The 19,153-nt window shown below is 49.1% G+C and overlaps 1 protein-coding gene across 1 annotated transcript in view; it reads left to right on the plus strand.

The window, feature by feature from the left end:
• LOC116937223 (enhancer of polycomb homolog 1-like) overlaps positions 1-16,811 on the plus strand; it is a 53,479-nt gene extending 36,668 nt beyond the window's left edge. Inside the window, exons 7-14 of the mRNA XM_032944306.2 lie at positions 6,315-6,533; positions 7,096-7,188; positions 7,626-7,924; positions 11,529-11,713; positions 12,996-13,175; positions 13,787-13,887; positions 14,148-14,358; positions 14,737-16,811. Of these exons, the coding sequence (XP_032800197.2) occupies positions 6,315-6,533; positions 7,096-7,188; positions 7,626-7,924; positions 11,529-11,713; positions 12,996-13,175; positions 13,787-13,887; positions 14,148-14,358; positions 14,737-15,218 (1,770 nt within the window). The 3' untranslated portion in view covers positions 15,219-16,811. The remainder of the gene's footprint in view (positions 1-6,314; positions 6,534-7,095; positions 7,189-7,625; positions 7,925-11,528; positions 11,714-12,995; positions 13,176-13,786; positions 13,888-14,147; positions 14,359-14,736) is intronic.
• Positions 16,812-19,153: the final 2,342 nt, after the last annotated feature.

Below are 19,153 nucleotides of genomic sequence, written 5' to 3' on the forward strand. Positions count from 1 at the left end.
CGCACCTCCCTCCCCGACAGGACCCTCAGGCAAGGGGTCCTCAGTGGCAGCAGCGAGAACCGGGATATCTAAGGGGGGGCTATCCTCTGGCGGCTTACAACGCCCCGATCCCCTGAGACAAGCGCAATCTGAGGCGGGCGGCAGGCGAGACAGCGCATCCGCATTAGTGTGCCGAGCACCCTTCCGATATGTGGTCGTGAAATCATAATCCTGAAGGATTTCGAGCCATCGGGACAATTGCCCCGAAGGCTGTGTCACCCGCAAGGCATATTGTAATGCCGCATGGTCCGTACGGACAGTGAAATGCCGACCGTACAGGTATGGGCGATACTGTTGCATAAAAAATACAATAGCCAAGAGTTCCCGACGCGTGACGCAGTATCTCTGTTCCGCCGGAGACAAAACCCTACTGCCATAAGCCACGACGCGTTCCACACCACAGATCACCTGTGAGAGCACACCCCCAATGCCCGTATTGCTGGCGTCTGTATCGAGCAGGAAGGGTTCCGAAAAATCGGGGTAGCTCAATGGAGGGGCCCGCACGAGAGCGTCGCGAAGGGAACAAAAAGCGACCTCCTCCTCCTGGCCCCAGTGAAATTTCACTCCCTTCGCCGTCAGAGCGTGTAAGGGCTTAGCAATGGTCGCGAAATCCGCGACGAACCGCCGGTAATAAGACGCAAATCCAATGAAACTCCTGACCTCAGCCACCGAGGTGGGGGTTGGCCAGGAGTTGACACACTGCGTCTTTGCGGGATCGGTGGATATGCCCGAGCGGCTGACGATGTGCCCCAAATAGCGTACGGATTCCCGTAGCAGGTGGCACTTTTGCGGCTTAAATTTCAAATTCGCAGCACGCATTTTGAGGAACACGGCGCGCAAGCGCAAAAGGTGTTCGTCAAATGTCTTGCTGAACACGATGACGTCATCCAGATAGATCAAACAGACGTTCCACTGTAAGCCAGCCAAAACCAGTTCCATAAGGCGCTGAAATGTCGCCGGAGCGGAGTGTAATCCCATAGGTAACCGGTTAAATTGGAATAGGCCGTGTGGTGTGCGAAACGCAGTCTTTGGCTTGGACTCATCATCCAATGGGAGTTGCCAAAATCCGGATAACAAGTCCAACGTAGAAAAAAAACGTGCGCCAGCCAGAGCATCCAGAGATTCGTCCATCCGGGGAAGTGGATACGCGTCGGCCACGGAGATCTTATTAAGGCGGCGAAAATCCACACAGAATCGCAAGGACCCATCGTGCTTTTTGACAAGCACTATGGGTGCTCCCCATGGACTGGTGGAAGGGGCTATAATGTCTGCAGCCAGCATGTCATCCACTGCCAATTTGACATGATCTTTTTCGGCCGGACTTAACCGAAAGGGATTCTGGCGTACCGGGGCATTGTCACCCGTGTCAATGTGGTGACGCAACAATTTCGTGCACCCAATGTCATATTTGTGTTTACTAAAAACATCGGAAAATTCCGTCAGAAGGGTGCGTAGGCCGGCACGCTGGGAGTCGGACAGATCACTCGTGCCCGAACATAGTGTGTCCATCCAACTATCGTCCCCCTCAGAATGCGGTTGAGCCAGAGGATCGGTCCCCACATTACCCATAACCGTGTCTACCACGGGGACCGGTGTCGCGTGCGCGAGCACAGTTCCCTGAGGAACGACGGCCGTCTGTACGCCAACGTTAAGGACGAGGATAAACGGGTCATCGCTCCCCTTAACGAGCGTTTGAGCGGCCACCAGATCCAGCCCGTTTTCCCCAGCCCTCGAGGGCCCTAACAGAATTCCCTGGTCCAGAACACCGGGCACGAAAGGCCGACGCAAGCGAAGGGGCACGAGCATTTGCGCCCCGGGAGGTACACGCACCGTCCGAGTGACGAACGCTTGTATCGACGCGCACGCTGCCCTTGAGGTGACAGGGGAAGGCAGGAATGTTACCCGTCGGCCCGAGGGAAGCTCGATGCAACCCTGATCAATTAGAATTTTAATCGGCATTTTGCCCAAAAAGTCCGTCCCCAACAAGCACGGAACCGCCAGCGAGGACGAGACTAATATCGGCCCGGAGAGTTTGATATCGCCAATGCAAATTTGTGCTCGAATTTGGCCTATGATACCCAGCGAACCCCCGTTCGCTGCGTAACACGGAACGGTGACTGGGAGCAAGGGGCGGCTTTGAACGGGAAGAATATTATAAATCAAGTCTGACACAATGGTCGCCGAAGCTCCCGTATCGACGAGGATACGCACCTCGACCCCGTCAATGCGACCCGCGACCACGGACGAGCCTGCCGACGCAGCAACAATGCGGTGGGCCAATTCCGTCCACTGCCCCGGCCCGAGCACCCTCTCGACCCCGCCGCCACCCAACAACCCAATGGGCGTACCCCGAGGCCCGTACACCGAAACGCGCGAGGTGGGGACAGGTGTGTGCACAGGCCGAGCATGTGGGGTGCCGCGACTTGCCGGGTTGCGATGCGGAGGCCTGTAGGCTGGAGCGCCGTCCGACCGTCCCGGCTGTCGTTGACGAGGCGCCCGGCATTCCGCAGCCACGTGGCCCTTGCGGCCACAGTTGTAGCACGTGATGAGCGCCTTGGGGTGCTCCTGGCGATCCGGTGTGGTCCGAGCCGGCCTCCCTCCGGATCTCCACTCCACCGGGCGACCCGCCGCGAAGACCTCCTCGGAGGGGGGGATGGTCGGCGTCCCAGCGCACACCGCAGCTGCGCCCTTGGGGACGAGAGGTGATCGACGCTGCGCTATCAGGTGCGCGTGGATGTGTCTTGCTGCCCGCAAGGAGCACATGTCCGCGTCGTCCTCTGCGACGATGACGATCTGTAGCTCCTGGGCCAACGCCAGGAGCTTCTCCGTCACCATCGCGTCCACCCCTTCGCCGTCCATCCGCGGGAAAGCCGCTTTTGCGAGGGCCAGGAGAGCCGTGCGATACGCCAGCGGTGGCTCCTTCTGGCCCCTGCACCGCTCGTGGAAGAGTTTGCGGCAGTCCGACGATGGCCCGTAGACTATGGTGAGGACCTGGAGCGCCGACTGTAGCGTAGACCGCGTTGATCTGGGAGCTGTGATGAGCGTAGCAAGGGCGTCATCGTCCAGCATGGCCGGTAGCGCACTCAACGCCTCGTTGTCCGTCCAGCCGGCCATCTCTTGATGAGCGAGAAAGCGGCGTTGAAAGGCCCCCCAGTCGCCGCCGTCTGAAACGAACTCCTTCAACACCGGCAGGCGTTGTTGAAACGATGGCTTCGTCTCTGAGAGGTGCCGCGCGCCATTTCCGGCCTCTCCACCGGTGTCTGTGGGGCTGGGGACACCCATCGGCGGTCGCGCAGGTGATGACGATGCGCCCGCCGATTGGTCCTGACAGCGGGCGTCCGTTGGTGATGACGTCACCACCGCTGATTGGCCCACAGCGTCCACGTGGCGCTGCGACCCTCCAATCGCCGTGGCGGACACTGTCATGGCGGCAAATCCGAAATCTGGTGGCTGTGTTTCGGCGGGAATGGCCGTTGAACGGCGTTCGTCTCTCTGCCGCCTTTGCGCCCGCAGCCCCGCGCGGTTGATTTCCTCCAGCGTGGAAGCCGCGGCATACAGCAGCTCAGCCAGTCGAGAGTGAGCCGCCTGCAACCCGTCCTCCATCGGCGGCCACTCCTCCAGCGGCGGCTGCTGTTGGGACGTCTGGGACATCCCAGGATCGTCGGCCGCGGCCTCTGGCGCAATCCCAGGCGAGCCGTCCTCCTCCTGGGGTTCCTGTGATCGGTTTGTACTCCTTGTGTCCATTTTAAGACCACTCCTGACACCAGTTGTAGTGGGCTCCAGGACACGGAGACGGCAGAATAGAAGCAGCACTATTTATTTAAACCTTAACAAGGGTTACACTAGAAGGGGTAGCGGCCCCTCCACCCGTATAACTCAGGAACACACCCCAGGCTCTCTAGCCTAAGCTCTAGGCTCCCAGTTCCTCCGGGTAGGGCTCTAAGGGAGGCTATCAGATCCGGCCCTGGTTAGGCACAGATCTCGGCACCCCGCCGACCAGACCGGCCCTTAGAAGGACTCTGACTCTGGGGCTCTGGGGCCGCACCACTGGCTTGCTGTGCCGGCCCTGAAAAGGGCAGCGGTCACAGGAGTTCCAGGGTCTCACCTAGCTGGCCTTCTTTCTTCACTGGTTGCTTCAGCCTCGGGCCCCACACTCTGCCCCGAGCTCCCTGGCTCCCCGCACTTTATACCCACTGGAGCCTTAGCGGACGTTGTTGTAGCCACCAAGGTGTGGGTGAACCACACCTTCCCGTGTCATGTGTTTATTCCCCATAGCACCCCTACACATGTATAAAAGACACCTGTCTACAGAAGCAATCAATCAATCAGATTCCAAACTCTCCACCATGGCCAAGACCAAAGAGCTCTCCAAGGATGTCAGGGACAAGATTGTAGACCTACACAAGGCTGGAATGGGCTACAAGACCATTGCCAAGCAGCTTGGTGAGAAGGTGACAACAGTTGGTGCCATTATTCGCAAATGGAAGAAGCACAAAAGAACTGTCAATCTCCCCCGTCCTGGGGCTCCATGCAAGATCTCACCTCGTGGAGTTGCAATGATCATGAGAACGGTGAGGAATCAGCCCAGAACTACACGGGAGGATCTTGTCAATGATCTTAAGGCAGCTGGGACCATAGTCACCAAGAAAACAATTGGTAACACACTACGCCGTGAAGGACTGAAATCCTGCAGTGCCCGCAAGGTCCCCCTGCTCAAGAAAGCACATATACATGCCCGTCTGAAGTTTGCCAATGAACATCTGAATGATTCAGAGGACAACTGGGTGAAAGTGTTGTGGTCAGATGAGACCAAAATGGAGCTCTTTGGCATCAACTCAACTCGCCGTGTTTGGAGGAGGAGGAATGCTGCCTATGACCCCAAGAACACCATCCCCACCGTCAAACATGGAGGTGGAACCATTATGCTTTGGGGGTGTTTTTCTGCTAAGGAGACAGGTCAACTTCACCGCATCAAAGGGACGATGGACGGGGCCATGTACCGACAATTCTTGGGTGAGAACCTCCTTCCCTCAGCCAGGGCATTGAAAATGGGTCGTGGATGGGTATTCCAGCATGACAATGACCCAAAACACACGGCCAAGGCAACAAAGGAGTGGCTCAAGAAGAAGCACATTAAGGTCCTGGAGTGGCCTAGTCAGTATCCAGACCTTATTCCCATAGAAAATATCTGGAGGGAGCTGAAGGTTCGAGTTGCCAAACGTCAGCCTCGAAAAACCTTAATGACTTGGAGAAGATCTGCAAAGAGGAGTGGGACAAAATCCCTCCTGAGATGTGCGCAAACCTGGTGGCCAACTACAAGAAACGTCTGACCTCTGTGATTGTCAGCAAGGGTTTTGCCACCAAGTACTACGTCATGTTTTGCAGAGGGGTCAAATACTTATTTCCCTCATTAAAATGCAAATCAATTTATAACATTTTTGACATGCTTTTTTCTGGATTTTTTTGTTGTTATTCTGTCTTGTCACTGTTCAAATAAAGCTACCATTAAAATTATAGACTGATCATTTCTTTGTCAGTGGGCAAATGTACAAAATCAAAGGGGATCAAATACTTTTTTCCCTCACTGTATATGTGGTTAATGCAGACATGATTCCTTGCAAAAGGTTTCAGTTTGGTGTTTTAACATCTTAACACCTGTTCAGTTGACAGAAATATGGGAAAACCTATTCTTATATTTTCATACTTGCAAAGGAGGTCCCATGATGTAGCTGCTCACCCCGAGCTCTCATTGTCCTAATAGTGCATTGTCTTTGTGCTGTTATTTCCACACAATGAGCCACTTGAGTGATTATTTGTGGCCAGGTCACTTATGAAAAAGAGCTATATAGCTCAGTGGGCCTTATATGGTGTTAAAAAAACACTGAAATGAGGAATACAAACATAAATGAACTCTGAATCAAGGTTAAATACTATATTTCTTGCAGTGTAAATCACCTAGAGCACATGACCTCCAGAACAGAGCAAGGGCAGAGGCCACAAATGCAGGCGACAACTGCCGCTGCCATTGAACCGCTGCTCCCCTGCGCATTGCGTGGACCCTTTAAGAGACGTAGTAGTCAACATCTGAGCCCCTATGATAGCACCCGATCCTTAGTTGCAGGGCAATGACTTTAATACCATTTTGTCACTAATGCACCTTCGAGCTTGGGTTGCACAAACTGGGACGCACTGCCTTCAGCGTTTACACAGGTAGCTTGTCTCTTTGAAACTCTGTTGTCCCCATTAATATATGCGTATGTGGGTTTGTGCCACAGCTGCACGCTGATCTGGTCGGGAAGAGGCCTCTTGCTGATGGGCCGCGGCCCAAGCGGAAGTACGAGAAAAGGAAATACAAGACGCTGAGCGTGGGTGGGGGGACATCCGTCGGTCCCCGCGGCTCCCCGCGAGGTCTTGGGACAGCCCCTCCTTCCTGCCCTGTGCGGGATGCAAACCAATATGACTTCCCCAGCTCAGAGGACGAGGCGCCACCCACGGTGAGTGAGGGGGTGAGTGAGCAAGCAAGAGAGTGGCGCGAAAGTGGGTGAGTCAGTGGATGAGTGGATTATGAATAGCATGATTGGCTACGTACAGTGCGAATGAAGTTCAACATACATTTACATACTGAGAGAGTGAAAGAGCTTGAGTGGGTGAGATCAAGACAGAAAAGAGTGTGTGGGTGAGAGTGTATGAGTAGGGGAGAGAGTGAGTGTCAGTGAGTGGATGGCCCCTGTCCTCCAGAGACTGACAACTGCTTTTAGGATCAAATAATCCATTTTCTTGCTAAGCAGCTGCTGGCTGCAGATCGAACAGCAAATGCAACAGCAGCCAGATGAAATACTCTGCATCCTCGCTCCAGTGTGGTTAATGGTCTTATGTCATTCACAGGTCGGTCGATAGCCAGTGTGAATGTCCAGTATTCATGTAATCCCTTTTTCGGGTGAGCGTCGCTAACGGCTAAATGTAAACGTCCTGTCCTGTGTCATGTGCTGACAGCCAGGATATGGGGGCCGTCCAGAATGCGTCTGCAAAATAGTTTCTTTTTTTCCCCCGTTCTAGGTGAGCGCTTCGGCCTCGGAGGGGGAGGAGGAGGAGATGGACCCTGACGCGGTGTTTGTGTTCCGCCGTGCATCTGGGTGCAGCTACCTTGCAGTGAGTGATGTTCAGAGACAAACACATTTGTCATTTCACGCGCACGATTTTGCCGACGCTCATAATCCAAGCTCAGACTTCCATGTTAGTTCGCGTGTAGAGAATTTATTTTCTCAAGCTCTCCCCATGTAATTTTGTGGGTATCTTATGTGGACCCGTCGTATCTAATTGCTAAATTTGGTTTTCAGAATAGTTTTTTTTATCCTACAGCAGTAAGCTGAAACGATAATTTGTGTGTTAAGTGCTTTGAAAGCATACAAACATGAACATTTAATTTGTTTGCCTGTGTCAAGTGGTGGAGTGTCCACCACTGGGTCATTATGTGGCTTAACCAAAAAATAGTGACGCATCAAAATATTGGTTTTGAAAACCTATGTGGCAAAGCCGGACTGTCGATTTGACCATTTTGACTTTTACCACCTGTTCCCCCCCGCCAGCCACGACCCTTGCGAGGGAAGGACGCCGACTCGGCAGGGCGATGGGACTTCGGTGGAGTCTTCGACGGCGAGGAATTCCCGCCCGGCGCTCGACGGCGCACCGATTCAAGCGTCGATGTGGCCATTGCTTCGCCGGCAGTGGGGGCTATAGTGTCCGCATCAGTAGAGGGCAGCAGGCTCCCGGTGTCACCGCCACGGCTCGCGGGGCCCGGCCAGCAGGCGCCATACTACCTGGCCTCACTGCGCCATCCTCATCGCATTGTGGGGCTGGCACGCAGGCGTGTGGGCCGGGGCGGAAGGTTGGTGCTGCGAAACTGATGTGACCGCAACTGCCCTCTTAACAGCCGCCCTTCCAGCAGTCTATCTCTTGACACTTGGTGCACATTGTTTTTTGAGAAAACAGGTTCTTCACCTCATGATGCTGAAAGAACAATTGTAGAACATTAGAATCTGATAACGTTTATGCAAAAAGTCGATCATCAAACACCCCCCCCTCCCATGTCCCCGCACACCACCTGTCATCGTATCCGCCATGTTCTGTCTTTTGCTCAAGTCTGCCGTGTTTGAACGTAATGCAGCCAGATGAGCTGGATTTTCTAATGGGGCCTGGGATTGCTTGACACTTGACCCCTATGCCCAACTGCCCCACCTCCTGCTCCCTGTCCCCCACCTCCTGCTCCCTGTCCTCCATCTCCTATCCCAGTTCATCTGGTCACCGACGTGTCCGAATGTTTTTTTTTTCTTAAAACCTGATCACTCATTCCTTGATGTCCTCATGTGAAATGCTCCAAAAAAGTTGGTAAAAGTGGGGTCCTAGGAAATCATCTGACCACTCAATGATTTTTGGCATTTGACATTCAAGCTGCTTAGTTTTCCACGTAAGATTATATTTAAATGCTCTTGTAAATGATTTTACCATCAGACCTTTTTCCACAACATCTCCAATTCTGACCTCCCTTACGTCTGTAAGATTCCTATAATTGAAACAAGCTTGATATTTTTTCCCGAAGAGTTCTTCATTTTTTTGGGGTCTTTTGGTAAAGTCACATAGATATGTTAAAAGTTTATAAAAATAAAAAAAAGAACTGCGTTTCGATCACAACACAAGCGATTGTCATCAGGAGGAAAAAAGAGGGGCAAAACTTTCGAAGGCAGGCTGTTTTTAAAGGTTTAAAATGGGCGTAGCCCAAGGGTCATAAACGAAGTGGGCGGGGCTAGTAATGTTAATGTGAGAAATTAGTATGTTAATGTAAGATCAGAGAGCGACCTCCACGACGAGCGCGCGGAGGTGGCTATGTTAATGTGAGAGATTAGCATGTTAATGTACGATTGCAGAGCCGCTGCTACGTCGAGGTCGGCATGCGTAGGTGGCTATGTTGGTGTGATAAATTTTACCTGTTCCCATCCTGCCACCTTCCGATGTTAGTGTTTTTTTTATTTTCCCCGTGGCTTTGGTTCTCCGATTTTACATTAACAGGTTAAATTTATCACACCAACATCACTAGCCCCGCCCACTTCGTTTATGCCCCTTGGTCTACGCCCATTTTAAACCTTTAAAAACAGCCTTCCTTCGGCAGTTTTCCCCCTCTTTTTTTCCTCCTGATGACGATTGCTTGTGTTGCGATCGAAACGTCGTAGTTTTTTTGTTTTATTTTTATTAATTTGAACCTATCTACGTGACTTTATAAAAGACCCAAAGAATATGAATTCCTGCTCGGTGACAGTTGCCTTTCTGATCAAATTGCGATTACAAATAGGTTTAACTGACACTTTGCATCTCCAGATCAAATCTTCAATACTGACATCCAGCCTTGTGACACCACTATTCACCTGTCTCTTGACCTGATCTGTTCAAAATAAAAAAAATCCTTCTAATCTCAAATTTTGAAGTCCTAACCTTGTTCTCCACGTGAAAAACTTCTGCTGGTGATGGTGCTGGATGGCCTGCCTGCTTTGCAGGGAACTCCATTGCCAAACTGATAGCCCATGATAAAGGTGGCACTTCAGACAACCCTAACGATTACCGCCCTATCTCAAGCCTCTCTAATCCCTAACTCTGCCCTATTCCATCCTATCCAATCTGGCTTTCAAGAAATTATATAGCAGTCTGTGCTATACTCTACTCTTGACTATATCTTCAACAGTCTTGAATCTCTTCCTCGTCCCATCCTTTTTCTCGATTTGTCTAAAGTGTTTGACACTGGATCACGCTGGAATGTAGCAAAGGCTAAAATGCCGACATTTTTCATATTGTTTAATCAACTTGTTTTGCAACTACTTATCTGACCCATTTCAAATTGTCTCCATCAATACATCTCACAGTAGAGACCCCCCTACTAAGGGAGTGTCTTTGGTCTGTGCTTGGCCCGATCCCATTTGTTATGTATGTCAACAATCAAGGTATCTGCTAATCTGCACTCTGTGATATTTATCTTTTTGCTGATGATAGCCCTCACCGAACCCTGGAAGTTCTATGGAGGAGTTAAAACAGTACAACAGGATTTCGATAATTCTTGAACTTACTGCCCTAAAACTGGTCCTCCATGCTAAAAAGACCAATATATAATGCTCCAGCTGCCCTAAACCTATTTTGCCACCGATGCACAATGGCTCTCAACTCGCACCCTATTTAGTAGGTTTACAATTTTAAATCTCTAGGCATTATCCTGTACTTGATACTCTCTTTCAAGACCCACATTAATCATACGGCTTTCAAGATAAAAAAAACTAAATTGGATTTCTATACATAAATGCTGCATTCCACCACGACTCCGTCTGAGTATTCGTAAAGCCACCATCCTGCCAATATTTGATTATTGTGACGCCATCTCTCGCCTAGCTCTTTAAACCTACCTTAAAACGTCTTGTTCCATGATACCACTTCGCTATCTGTGTTGCCCTTGACAACTCCTATAACCCATTGTTGCAACCTGAACATCAACTCATCTGTCACACCTAGGTCATCTTAAACAAATCCCTCAATTGCCTAAATGACCATTTAATTCATCTAGCTTCCTCCCGTAGCCTCAGAAGTCTCTTTATTCCTACAAAGAAAGTATTTCTGCACTGCTTTTCCGCGTTTCTGGAATACCCTTGCGGCTCATTTACAGCTTGGTTTCCTCCCTTCACTTCCCCTATTTATTGATCTCTTAACACACAGCATACTTGCACCTGAACCCAACATTGTTATGACACCTCTTGCTCTAAAATCTTCACAGTTTTTTTGTGTTTTATTCACAACTGTTAAACACCTCCTTTGTTCGTTGTGCAATATTCTTTATGGACCCTGCTTTATTCGTTCTCTCCAATGTTGATGTTTGTCTGTTTTGTTGTTGCTATGCTTACGCAACATGGCTTTCCCATTATTCTATTATATAAACACCCAGGTCTGTGATTCTGTCATTCTGTCATTCTGTGACTAACGCGGCACGGATTGGTTGAAGTGCGTCACGTGACCGTGACCAAGCAGCCAACCAACGCTTGGCGGGGCTATAGGGCGGGTGAAAGTCCGCATCGAACCAAACCCCCAGCAAGGCCATCTACTTAACGACGAGAGGAAATTCACACGAAATGTCGTTTTCAATTAAGTATTCCAGATGTAAAATGCTATAAGCTATTAATGAAGAAATAAAATTATCTAGTTCAAAACATAATACAATTCAAAATGTTTCATTTTAAAACTTCAAAACGGAGCATCAGGTGCTTGCATGAATGTGTCGTTTGTGTGCAATTTTTTTCGTGACGTTCCTGGCCAAAGGCCGTAAATGGTTGTTCGGGGGCGCCATAGGCGCCCCCGAACAACCCCTAGTATAAAATAAGCGGAAACTGTTTAAATGGGATCATCCATGTAACAAATCTAAATAAACTTAAACTTCTCATCTTCCCTCTTACCACCTTACGTAGAATGCTGCTCGACCGCTTACACACGCCGCTGGACAAGCTGCTGCAGCAGCTGGACCCTGACGACCTGCCAGGGTGTGGGAGCCCCCTAGGAGACGATAACGGAGCCTCCTCTTCCCATGCTACCTCTTCATCATCGCCCGCAAGATGGGCCCCAGCGACCACCAGCCTCCATCCCACTTCCTGCGGTATATATGTTGAACGTCTTTTGCACTGAACGTAGTCAACCGTGCTAAGTGGAGGTGCTTCCCTTGTGAGGCTGTCGTTTGTAGAGATGTGTGCTTTTAAGATCTGTGCTTCGTCTGTGAGGCTATTGTGTTTCCTGTACAAGGCCCTTGTGTGCTTCCACCCTGTTTATAAATAGGTGGTCTCTGTGGTCAGGCTGTCAAAAGGTAATACAGTGATATCTCGATCATTCCTGGAGCTTCATTCACAAATTGAGACTTCGGATATTTAATAACTTAGGACATTAGTATTCTGAGGATGCATTCCCAGCCTTCATAATTTATTTTTTACTATAAACACTTCATAACTAACCATTAATATTATAAACAAAGATAATTTATATTGAACATTATATCTTTTTTACTGATCAGTGTTACAATAAAAAAACGACGTAAAAGAAACCGTGTACTGTAAAATGTATTCACTTGCCAGTGTCGTCTTTGGTGCTGTCATAAAGTTTCATTGCCCACCAAACACCATAGCTCCTTACTTGCTTCAGTGGACGAAGGGATTTTGGAGTTGTGGGGAGTGCAATGATTGGCCGAGATTAATGTAAACATTCTCAAAAATCCATATCTTATATAATTATATTATTTATTTGGTACTGTAGATCTACAAATGTATTCATTTTCGGGTTTATTTTTATTTTTTTACTTTATTTTTAGCTTTCTGTGTTAAGTAATAATAAATCCAACGTTCGTTATACTGAAACTTCATTTATCGAATATACGCATGTCAAGGTATCATTGTACAATGATAGGTGATCATAAGTACGTGAATTTTCGCAGGCTTGTGTGTGAGTGATAATGGCAGTAAAATCAGATATCCTAGTGCGCAAACAGCCATGTGGAGATACATGCTTAGAATTACAATGTGCGACAAGAAAATAAATAGAAAGCATATGCAGGTTGAAATAATTCAAACTGTTAAGATAAGTAAGTTTGCTCGAGTAGAACAGGTAACCACTCATAGGAATGATGGACAATAGTCAAAATCAGTACCGGAGTGGCAGCCAAGGAATGCTATGCGTCCGAGAGGACCGCCACCAGACAGGAGATGGATCGATCAAATCGGCTTGTGTGTGTGGGTGCAAGTGGATCGTTGCATTGCAAGATCATGAGAGGCCGTGGCTTGGGGGAAGCCTTCATCCAGCGGTGAATTGACCACGTCTGATGAGGATGCACAGCGCTCGCCCTGCAAGGCTGATATAGGCTTGTCTTTTTTGTGGCGGTGTCTCCGTCACAGATCGCCTGACGCCGGAGGATCTGATGGCTGCGATCCGTGCTTGCCGCTGGCGCCACTTCAGGCCTCGGTCCCTGGCCTCCCCGTGCGGCGGAGTTCCACCTGGGCCTCTGCCGGGGCCTCCACAGGGCGGCACGGTGCTGGCGGTTGCCTGCCCACGCACCTCGGCGCCTCGTTGCACAGGTTCGCACCTCCTCCGCTTCCTTCTTCCCCACTCGTCACTTGCCCCCTGGACTAAGAACATCCAGTGTCATAGTTGTTTGTGCTTCTGTGGTTTAAAGGCTGTAATCCACCTGGGTAAATTTAGGCAACCATTGCTGGCAACCTTCAATGGCAGTGGTTGCCCAAAGTCTGGGCCAATCTGATCACAGCGCCCTCTAGTGGGCAACTGGGATGGCGAGAGCCAACCAGGTCACAGAACTCAAGTGACTATCGTCTGATGTCAAGCCATTTCTCTTCATTTGAAAAAAAATCTGATATCAGGTCACAGCATGCGTGGAATCTGGATGACATGGTGTGGTGAGAAGATGTGGCAGGTTGCATGATGGTGTAATGAGCGTGATTGGCCTATGAGCCATTTCGGCAGATTAATTTAATCAAAATTAATTTACAACCTTTAGTCCCATCACTGTGAAGCAAACAGTACAGTGATTTCCAAAGAGATATCTCACTGTTCCTTTGCCACAGTTGGTTATGGTTTACATGTTGCTGGTGCCAATTGCTGGAAATGATTGCAATAAAGTTTCCCAAGTAGATAGTAACCTTCAAGTTGCCGCTGTCGGTCGTGTGTGCAGGCTTCACTTTGGAGCACTACCACAACCACCTGGTGCAGCTGCAGCGGCAGCAGCAGGAAGCAATGCAGACATCAGGTCCGGTGCAGGGTAGCAGCGCACAGGTGGGGATCCGCACGCACTGCCGCTGTCACACCCAGACTACCCTTCACTGCCACTGTCCGACACTCAGACGACCACACAACTACTGCTGTCACACGCACACGACCCGTACGACCGCCGTCGCACAAGACCACACCACTGAGGTCGTACGAGCCCGCACTGTGTACCACTGCTCTTAAGCGTGGCTGCGTTGCTATATTTAGATTTCAGCATTATTTTCCTAACGCTCCTCCACTGCCTGCTACTCGCTCCCTTCACACAGTCGTCGCGGACTCTGGACTCGGAGAGCGCACAGTTCGCCGTATCGGCCGTGCTGGGGGGTGCGGAGTCTGTGCCCCCCCCGCCTCTGGCAGCGGTGGCACGAGCGGTTGTGGCTGCGGTGGGGGGGGTGCGTGGCCGCTCCCCCAAGGAGGTGGAGGCCGGCGTCGTCCTGCCCCCCCCCACGCAGGTCAACGGTATCTTACAGCCTCGAGGTGAGCCTCTCCGCCAGGTTTCCATTCACTCGCTCAAAGAGAAGTGGCGTTTGTCCAATAAACAGTGGTTTGGAAAGTGTATAGGGGAGGATAGCCGTGTACACGCTTTTTGGACAACGAATCCCACTTTTGTTTTGTATGGAAATGCGCCTGTGTGTGTGAACGTGTGCGGCTGAGATCAACTCGGTCTCAAATTAATACCCGGTGTGTAAACATCGCCTCTAGGAGACAAAGGCGTTCGGGCGTGCTGCTGGCCACCCCCACCCCCTGGTGTGCCGTGCCGGCCTTTCTGAGGTGCTCGCTAGCAGCACTTGCTCTAAAGGTCTGTTAAGGCTATACGTGGGGTCTTTGTTTTTGTGCGTCCGCACTTTCTTGTAGGAATGTGCAAGCTCCCTGTCCCATCTGGCACCGCCGTGGGTACCATGATCGAGCTGGTTGGCCATCGGCTCTCTAGACCCCCCATGCCGGCGTCCCTCTCCACCAGCGTCACCAGTGTCGCGACCATCGTCACCACCGCTGCGCACGACCAGCCAGTGCTCTGCACTGCCGCGGTGCCTACGAGTGGCCTCACCAAGTCGCCGCACCTCAACGGCATCCAGGCGGTGCCGGTGGTTCTTGCGCACGCGCCCGCCCGGCCGGGCAGCGCCCCTCTGCTGCTCAATGCCCGGACTTTGGCGGAGTCGCAGACCGCGGCCAGCGGTAGGACTTTAACGCCCGGCACGGTGGTGACACTGCCCTCAACCCCGCCGCCTCCACCTCCTCAGCAGCAGCTGAAGCTGTCGTCGCACGGCCTGGGCGTGAGTGGGCCGGTACCTAAGGTGGCGGCCCCGCTGCCTGTAGACGGCCTGGCTTCCAGGTGAAGGAGCGCGGCTCGCCAGCCCCTCGTTTGGTGACCCCGTGAGCGTCTTGTCATCAGCAATAAGCAGTGCGTGCCGCGCCATGCTAGGACATGACAGCATTTTTATGGATGGACTGTGATGTATGTGTTAAAAGAAAAAAAATATTTTCCATTTTATTAACTTATTTCAATAAAGAAAATTGGCATTTGTGCTCTATGGTCTAAAACTCAAAACAAACTTTCGAGAGTTAATTTATTTCTGGCTCTGCCTCCTGCAGTAAGACTTGAGGAGTAGACTGCCACTTTTAAGGTGTCGGACATCCCAGTGGCAACAGAAGGAATGTGACAGATGTTTGTGCGAGATGGTTTTTGTCGATGCCTGCAGGAGGATCTACCACCTGCAACTACCCCAGTTTTGTTACAGGAGCTGCTAAGAGATTAAAATGATATGAAAAAAAAAATTACAAAAAGGAAAAAAAATGTTAGAAAATATTTAAAATCCATAATGTTACTTGAACGCTAAACATTTACTGTTGAGATTTGCACTTGTTTCAATGTGAAAATGACATTAAGAGTATTTAATATTGCGCTGCATATTGATTGGTCATCGGATAGATTCCCTCAATCGGGAAGGTGGTGATGACGGTCTAATCACCCTTGTGAAATTCCCAAGCGCAAACTGCAACTTTGAGCCGTGGAACGTCATGATCATGATTATTAAGATTAATCAAGCATAAAAACAATTGTACATTTGACTGTCTGTAAATGTCCCAGTGAACTACACAAAGGGTATTTTCCCCGCACCCGCCCCCTACCCTCCAAATATTGGGCTAATTGTGAAATTCAGAGACTTGTCTGTAAATTGGGGTGGAATTTGTTTAGTACAAAAGAGAAAAATCGCAGCCATTTTCGGTCCACGATTGGTGTCTTCATTGCCCTTTGGTTACATTTGGTCTAACCTGCAAAAAAGTGGCCAAATGAATGCGAACTTTGAGGCTTGCATGGTGTTTTAAAACAAGAGACTTTGGCTTTTTCTCATTTTAATCAGATCACATGATTTCTATTTTACCATTTTATGAATACGTCATACATTCTTAAGGGAATAATTGTGTGAAATATTCTTCCCTTTACAGTATCACAACCCCCCTTCCCCCCCACCATTGAATATTGCCATGTTTTTAGTAGGCAAGGTGCGCAGCATCACAGAATGACTCATGTTTGTTATAAGACAGATCATCTTTATCTGGCTGCTAATGAGTTTGACATGCATGCTTTTTTATACACGCACTCGTAATTCAATGTTTTTTGACCAGACATTCCTTTTATGAACGTCCTTGATGCAAAAAAAACTTAAGACGAACAACAAGATGAAAAAAACATGAGAAAACCCCGTCAGAAATAAGAGGAAATATTTGCATCAATTTTTTTTCCAGTTGGACTGAGACTGGAGTCTGAATTCCGAAGCGGAAGGAACACTCTCTTCAGTGAAGAGTTCTCGCGAGCGATTCAACCGCGAGTGTTACCGTTACTACTGTATGCTGGTCATGTTTCTGGAGTTTTTGTTTTTGTTACTTTCCGTTTTGTATGTTTGAAATAAACCCAAAGCATTACACAATGCCATATGGTTTCCCTTTGTGTGGAGGTCGGAGCGGGGAGGCGTAGGGGAGTTTTTCATGCATTTGTTGTGACCTCCTTTAGAGGAGGTTTGAGCCTTTCGGTGTGTGATGGAGGTGTATCTCTCCCTTCTATTCTACCATGTCCATTCATGGTCATCCTGGCACTCACCCAGGATGAAATAAGGGCAACAAACTCGACTGCAAGAAACTTAACAAAGTTTTATAATCGTCATGAGGGACCGCCCATAAATGACGTCACGCAATTGGGGGGGGGTCAGACATTTGTGACGATGTGTGATGGGGGGGGGGGGTATGAGAAATGTGACGTCACATCAAAATGCGCAACTTTAAATAAATATAGAATAAAATTTTGATTTAAAGCTTTCGTGACTGCAGTAATTCATATTCTTAGCTCTTTCGGTAAAGTCACGTTGAAGGGAAACAATAAAATAATAAAATATATATAAAACAATAAAAATTCTCACGACGTTTCGACCATAACACAAACGGTCATCATGGTTTTTCACACCTGATGATGACCGTTTGTGTTATGGTCGAAACGTCGTGAGAATTTTTATTGTTTTATATATATTTTATTGTTTCCCTTCAACGTGACTTTACCGAAAGAGCAAAAAATATAGAATTGTTATTACACTAAATTTGATTATTTTTCATTATTTACTATTTTATTATTTAAATTTACTAAGGTCACCTTTTATTTATTCCTTGAAGGAGCAATTTGCTTCTCCATGGGAGAATGGAGAAGCATACATTTTGATTTTTTTTCATGATTGTTACTAAACAATCTTATTCTAATTATTCTACCAGGGATTTTCATTCTGTGGAATTAAGATATGATTGTTATAATTGTCCTCTACATTTTGCTTCGTTCTACCACAGTTTCAAGTATTTTTTGATAGTTATTACTTTTAATAAGTTATAATTATAAGATAATTTCAATCTAATATTCTGAATATCTGCAGATTTAGTTAGCGGTTGAATATTTTCAAGTGAATTTTATGCTAAATTTAAGCTTTCCAACGCCTTTTTAATACGTGTTTGCTCCTACAACATCAGTGCAGTGCCACATTAATTAAATACGCACTACAATGACAATAGTTTTAAGCGATTTGAAGCATGTTTTATTTTCAAAATGGAAATATAGTTTTGGCGGGGGGGGAGGGCAGAGCTTTGTGACGTCATATTTGAGGGGGGGTCTGACTTTTTGTGACGCCGTGTGACGAGGGAGGGGGGTCAAAAAACGTACAAAATCGCGTGACGTAATTTATGGACGGTCCCTAACTTCAAGGTAAATGTTTAGTCCTTGTCAATAGCAGTATCTTAGGTGCTTTAAATCAATTGCTGTTTTTATAAGTCATGTGTGCAGTAGGTGCAGGTGTTAAAAGGATATAGAGGCAGTCTTCGACTTACAAACACCGACTTACGAAGACGCGTACTTACCAACCAGCTTCCGTAAAATTAAAAATTAACATTGACTTTAAATGCGAACTCGCAATTGCAAACTGAACCACGGAACTTTTGTTCAGAGGAGCGATCCTCCGCGAGGTGTAATGAGTCAGCCTCGCGCTGGGAGTGAGACTTTGCGTGTGCGTGCTCGGATATGTGTGCTTGTAAAAGTTTGAGTGTGGGAAGCGCTAAAGTAGTGGTTAGCGCTGCGCTACGAAAACGGCTAGCAGTGTTGGATTTTCTCTCACGGTCAACTATCAGTACCTGGTGTGTGTAAACAGCACCACTGGAAAGACAAAGGCGGCCAGTTGTGGTGTTGGCCACCCACCCCCTCGTGTGCTGTACTAGCTTTTATACGTGCTACTCGCTAACAGCACTTGCTCCTACAGTCGATATGGGGGTCTTTGTGTCACGCAATGCGGAATTGGGGGGCCGACGCCCCCCGGCGCCTTGCTGGTGCTGCGCGCGCTAGCTTCACGCGGCCCCCACCACGGGCGGTGGCCGATTCGCGATCTTCGCGGGTCTCGCTGTCCGACTCGTCACCCTGCCTCACCCGCCCCCTAGCGCGGTCGCCGGGGTAGGGGTTGGGGTGGAGGTGCCCCCGGACCAACCCCCTCATTGTGTTCCCGTCACTGGACGGTCTCGCCGCCCGAGCCCGCAGGCACCACACACTTCCTACACCGCGCGACCCACCACGCAATCGCCCCACCACGTCCTCACCACAATATACAACCGAGACGCCGAGAATGGAATGATTTAGAGAGAGCAAACATCATCAGCAATTGTTATTTCTGCATGACGCCTCCAGATGGGAAAGCTGTATCATCGAAGAAAAAGTGGACTGTGCATTCTCTTTGGTTCTATTGGGTAAAGT

Source organism: Petromyzon marinus, chromosome 4 (genome assembly GCF_048934315.1).
Source record: "Petromyzon marinus isolate PM22_M1 ecotype Great Lakes invasive population chromosome 4, UKy_Petmar_22M1.pri1.0, whole genome shotgun sequence".
Taxonomy (NCBI): Eukaryota; Metazoa; Chordata; class Hyperoartia; order Petromyzontiformes; family Petromyzontidae; genus Petromyzon; species Petromyzon marinus.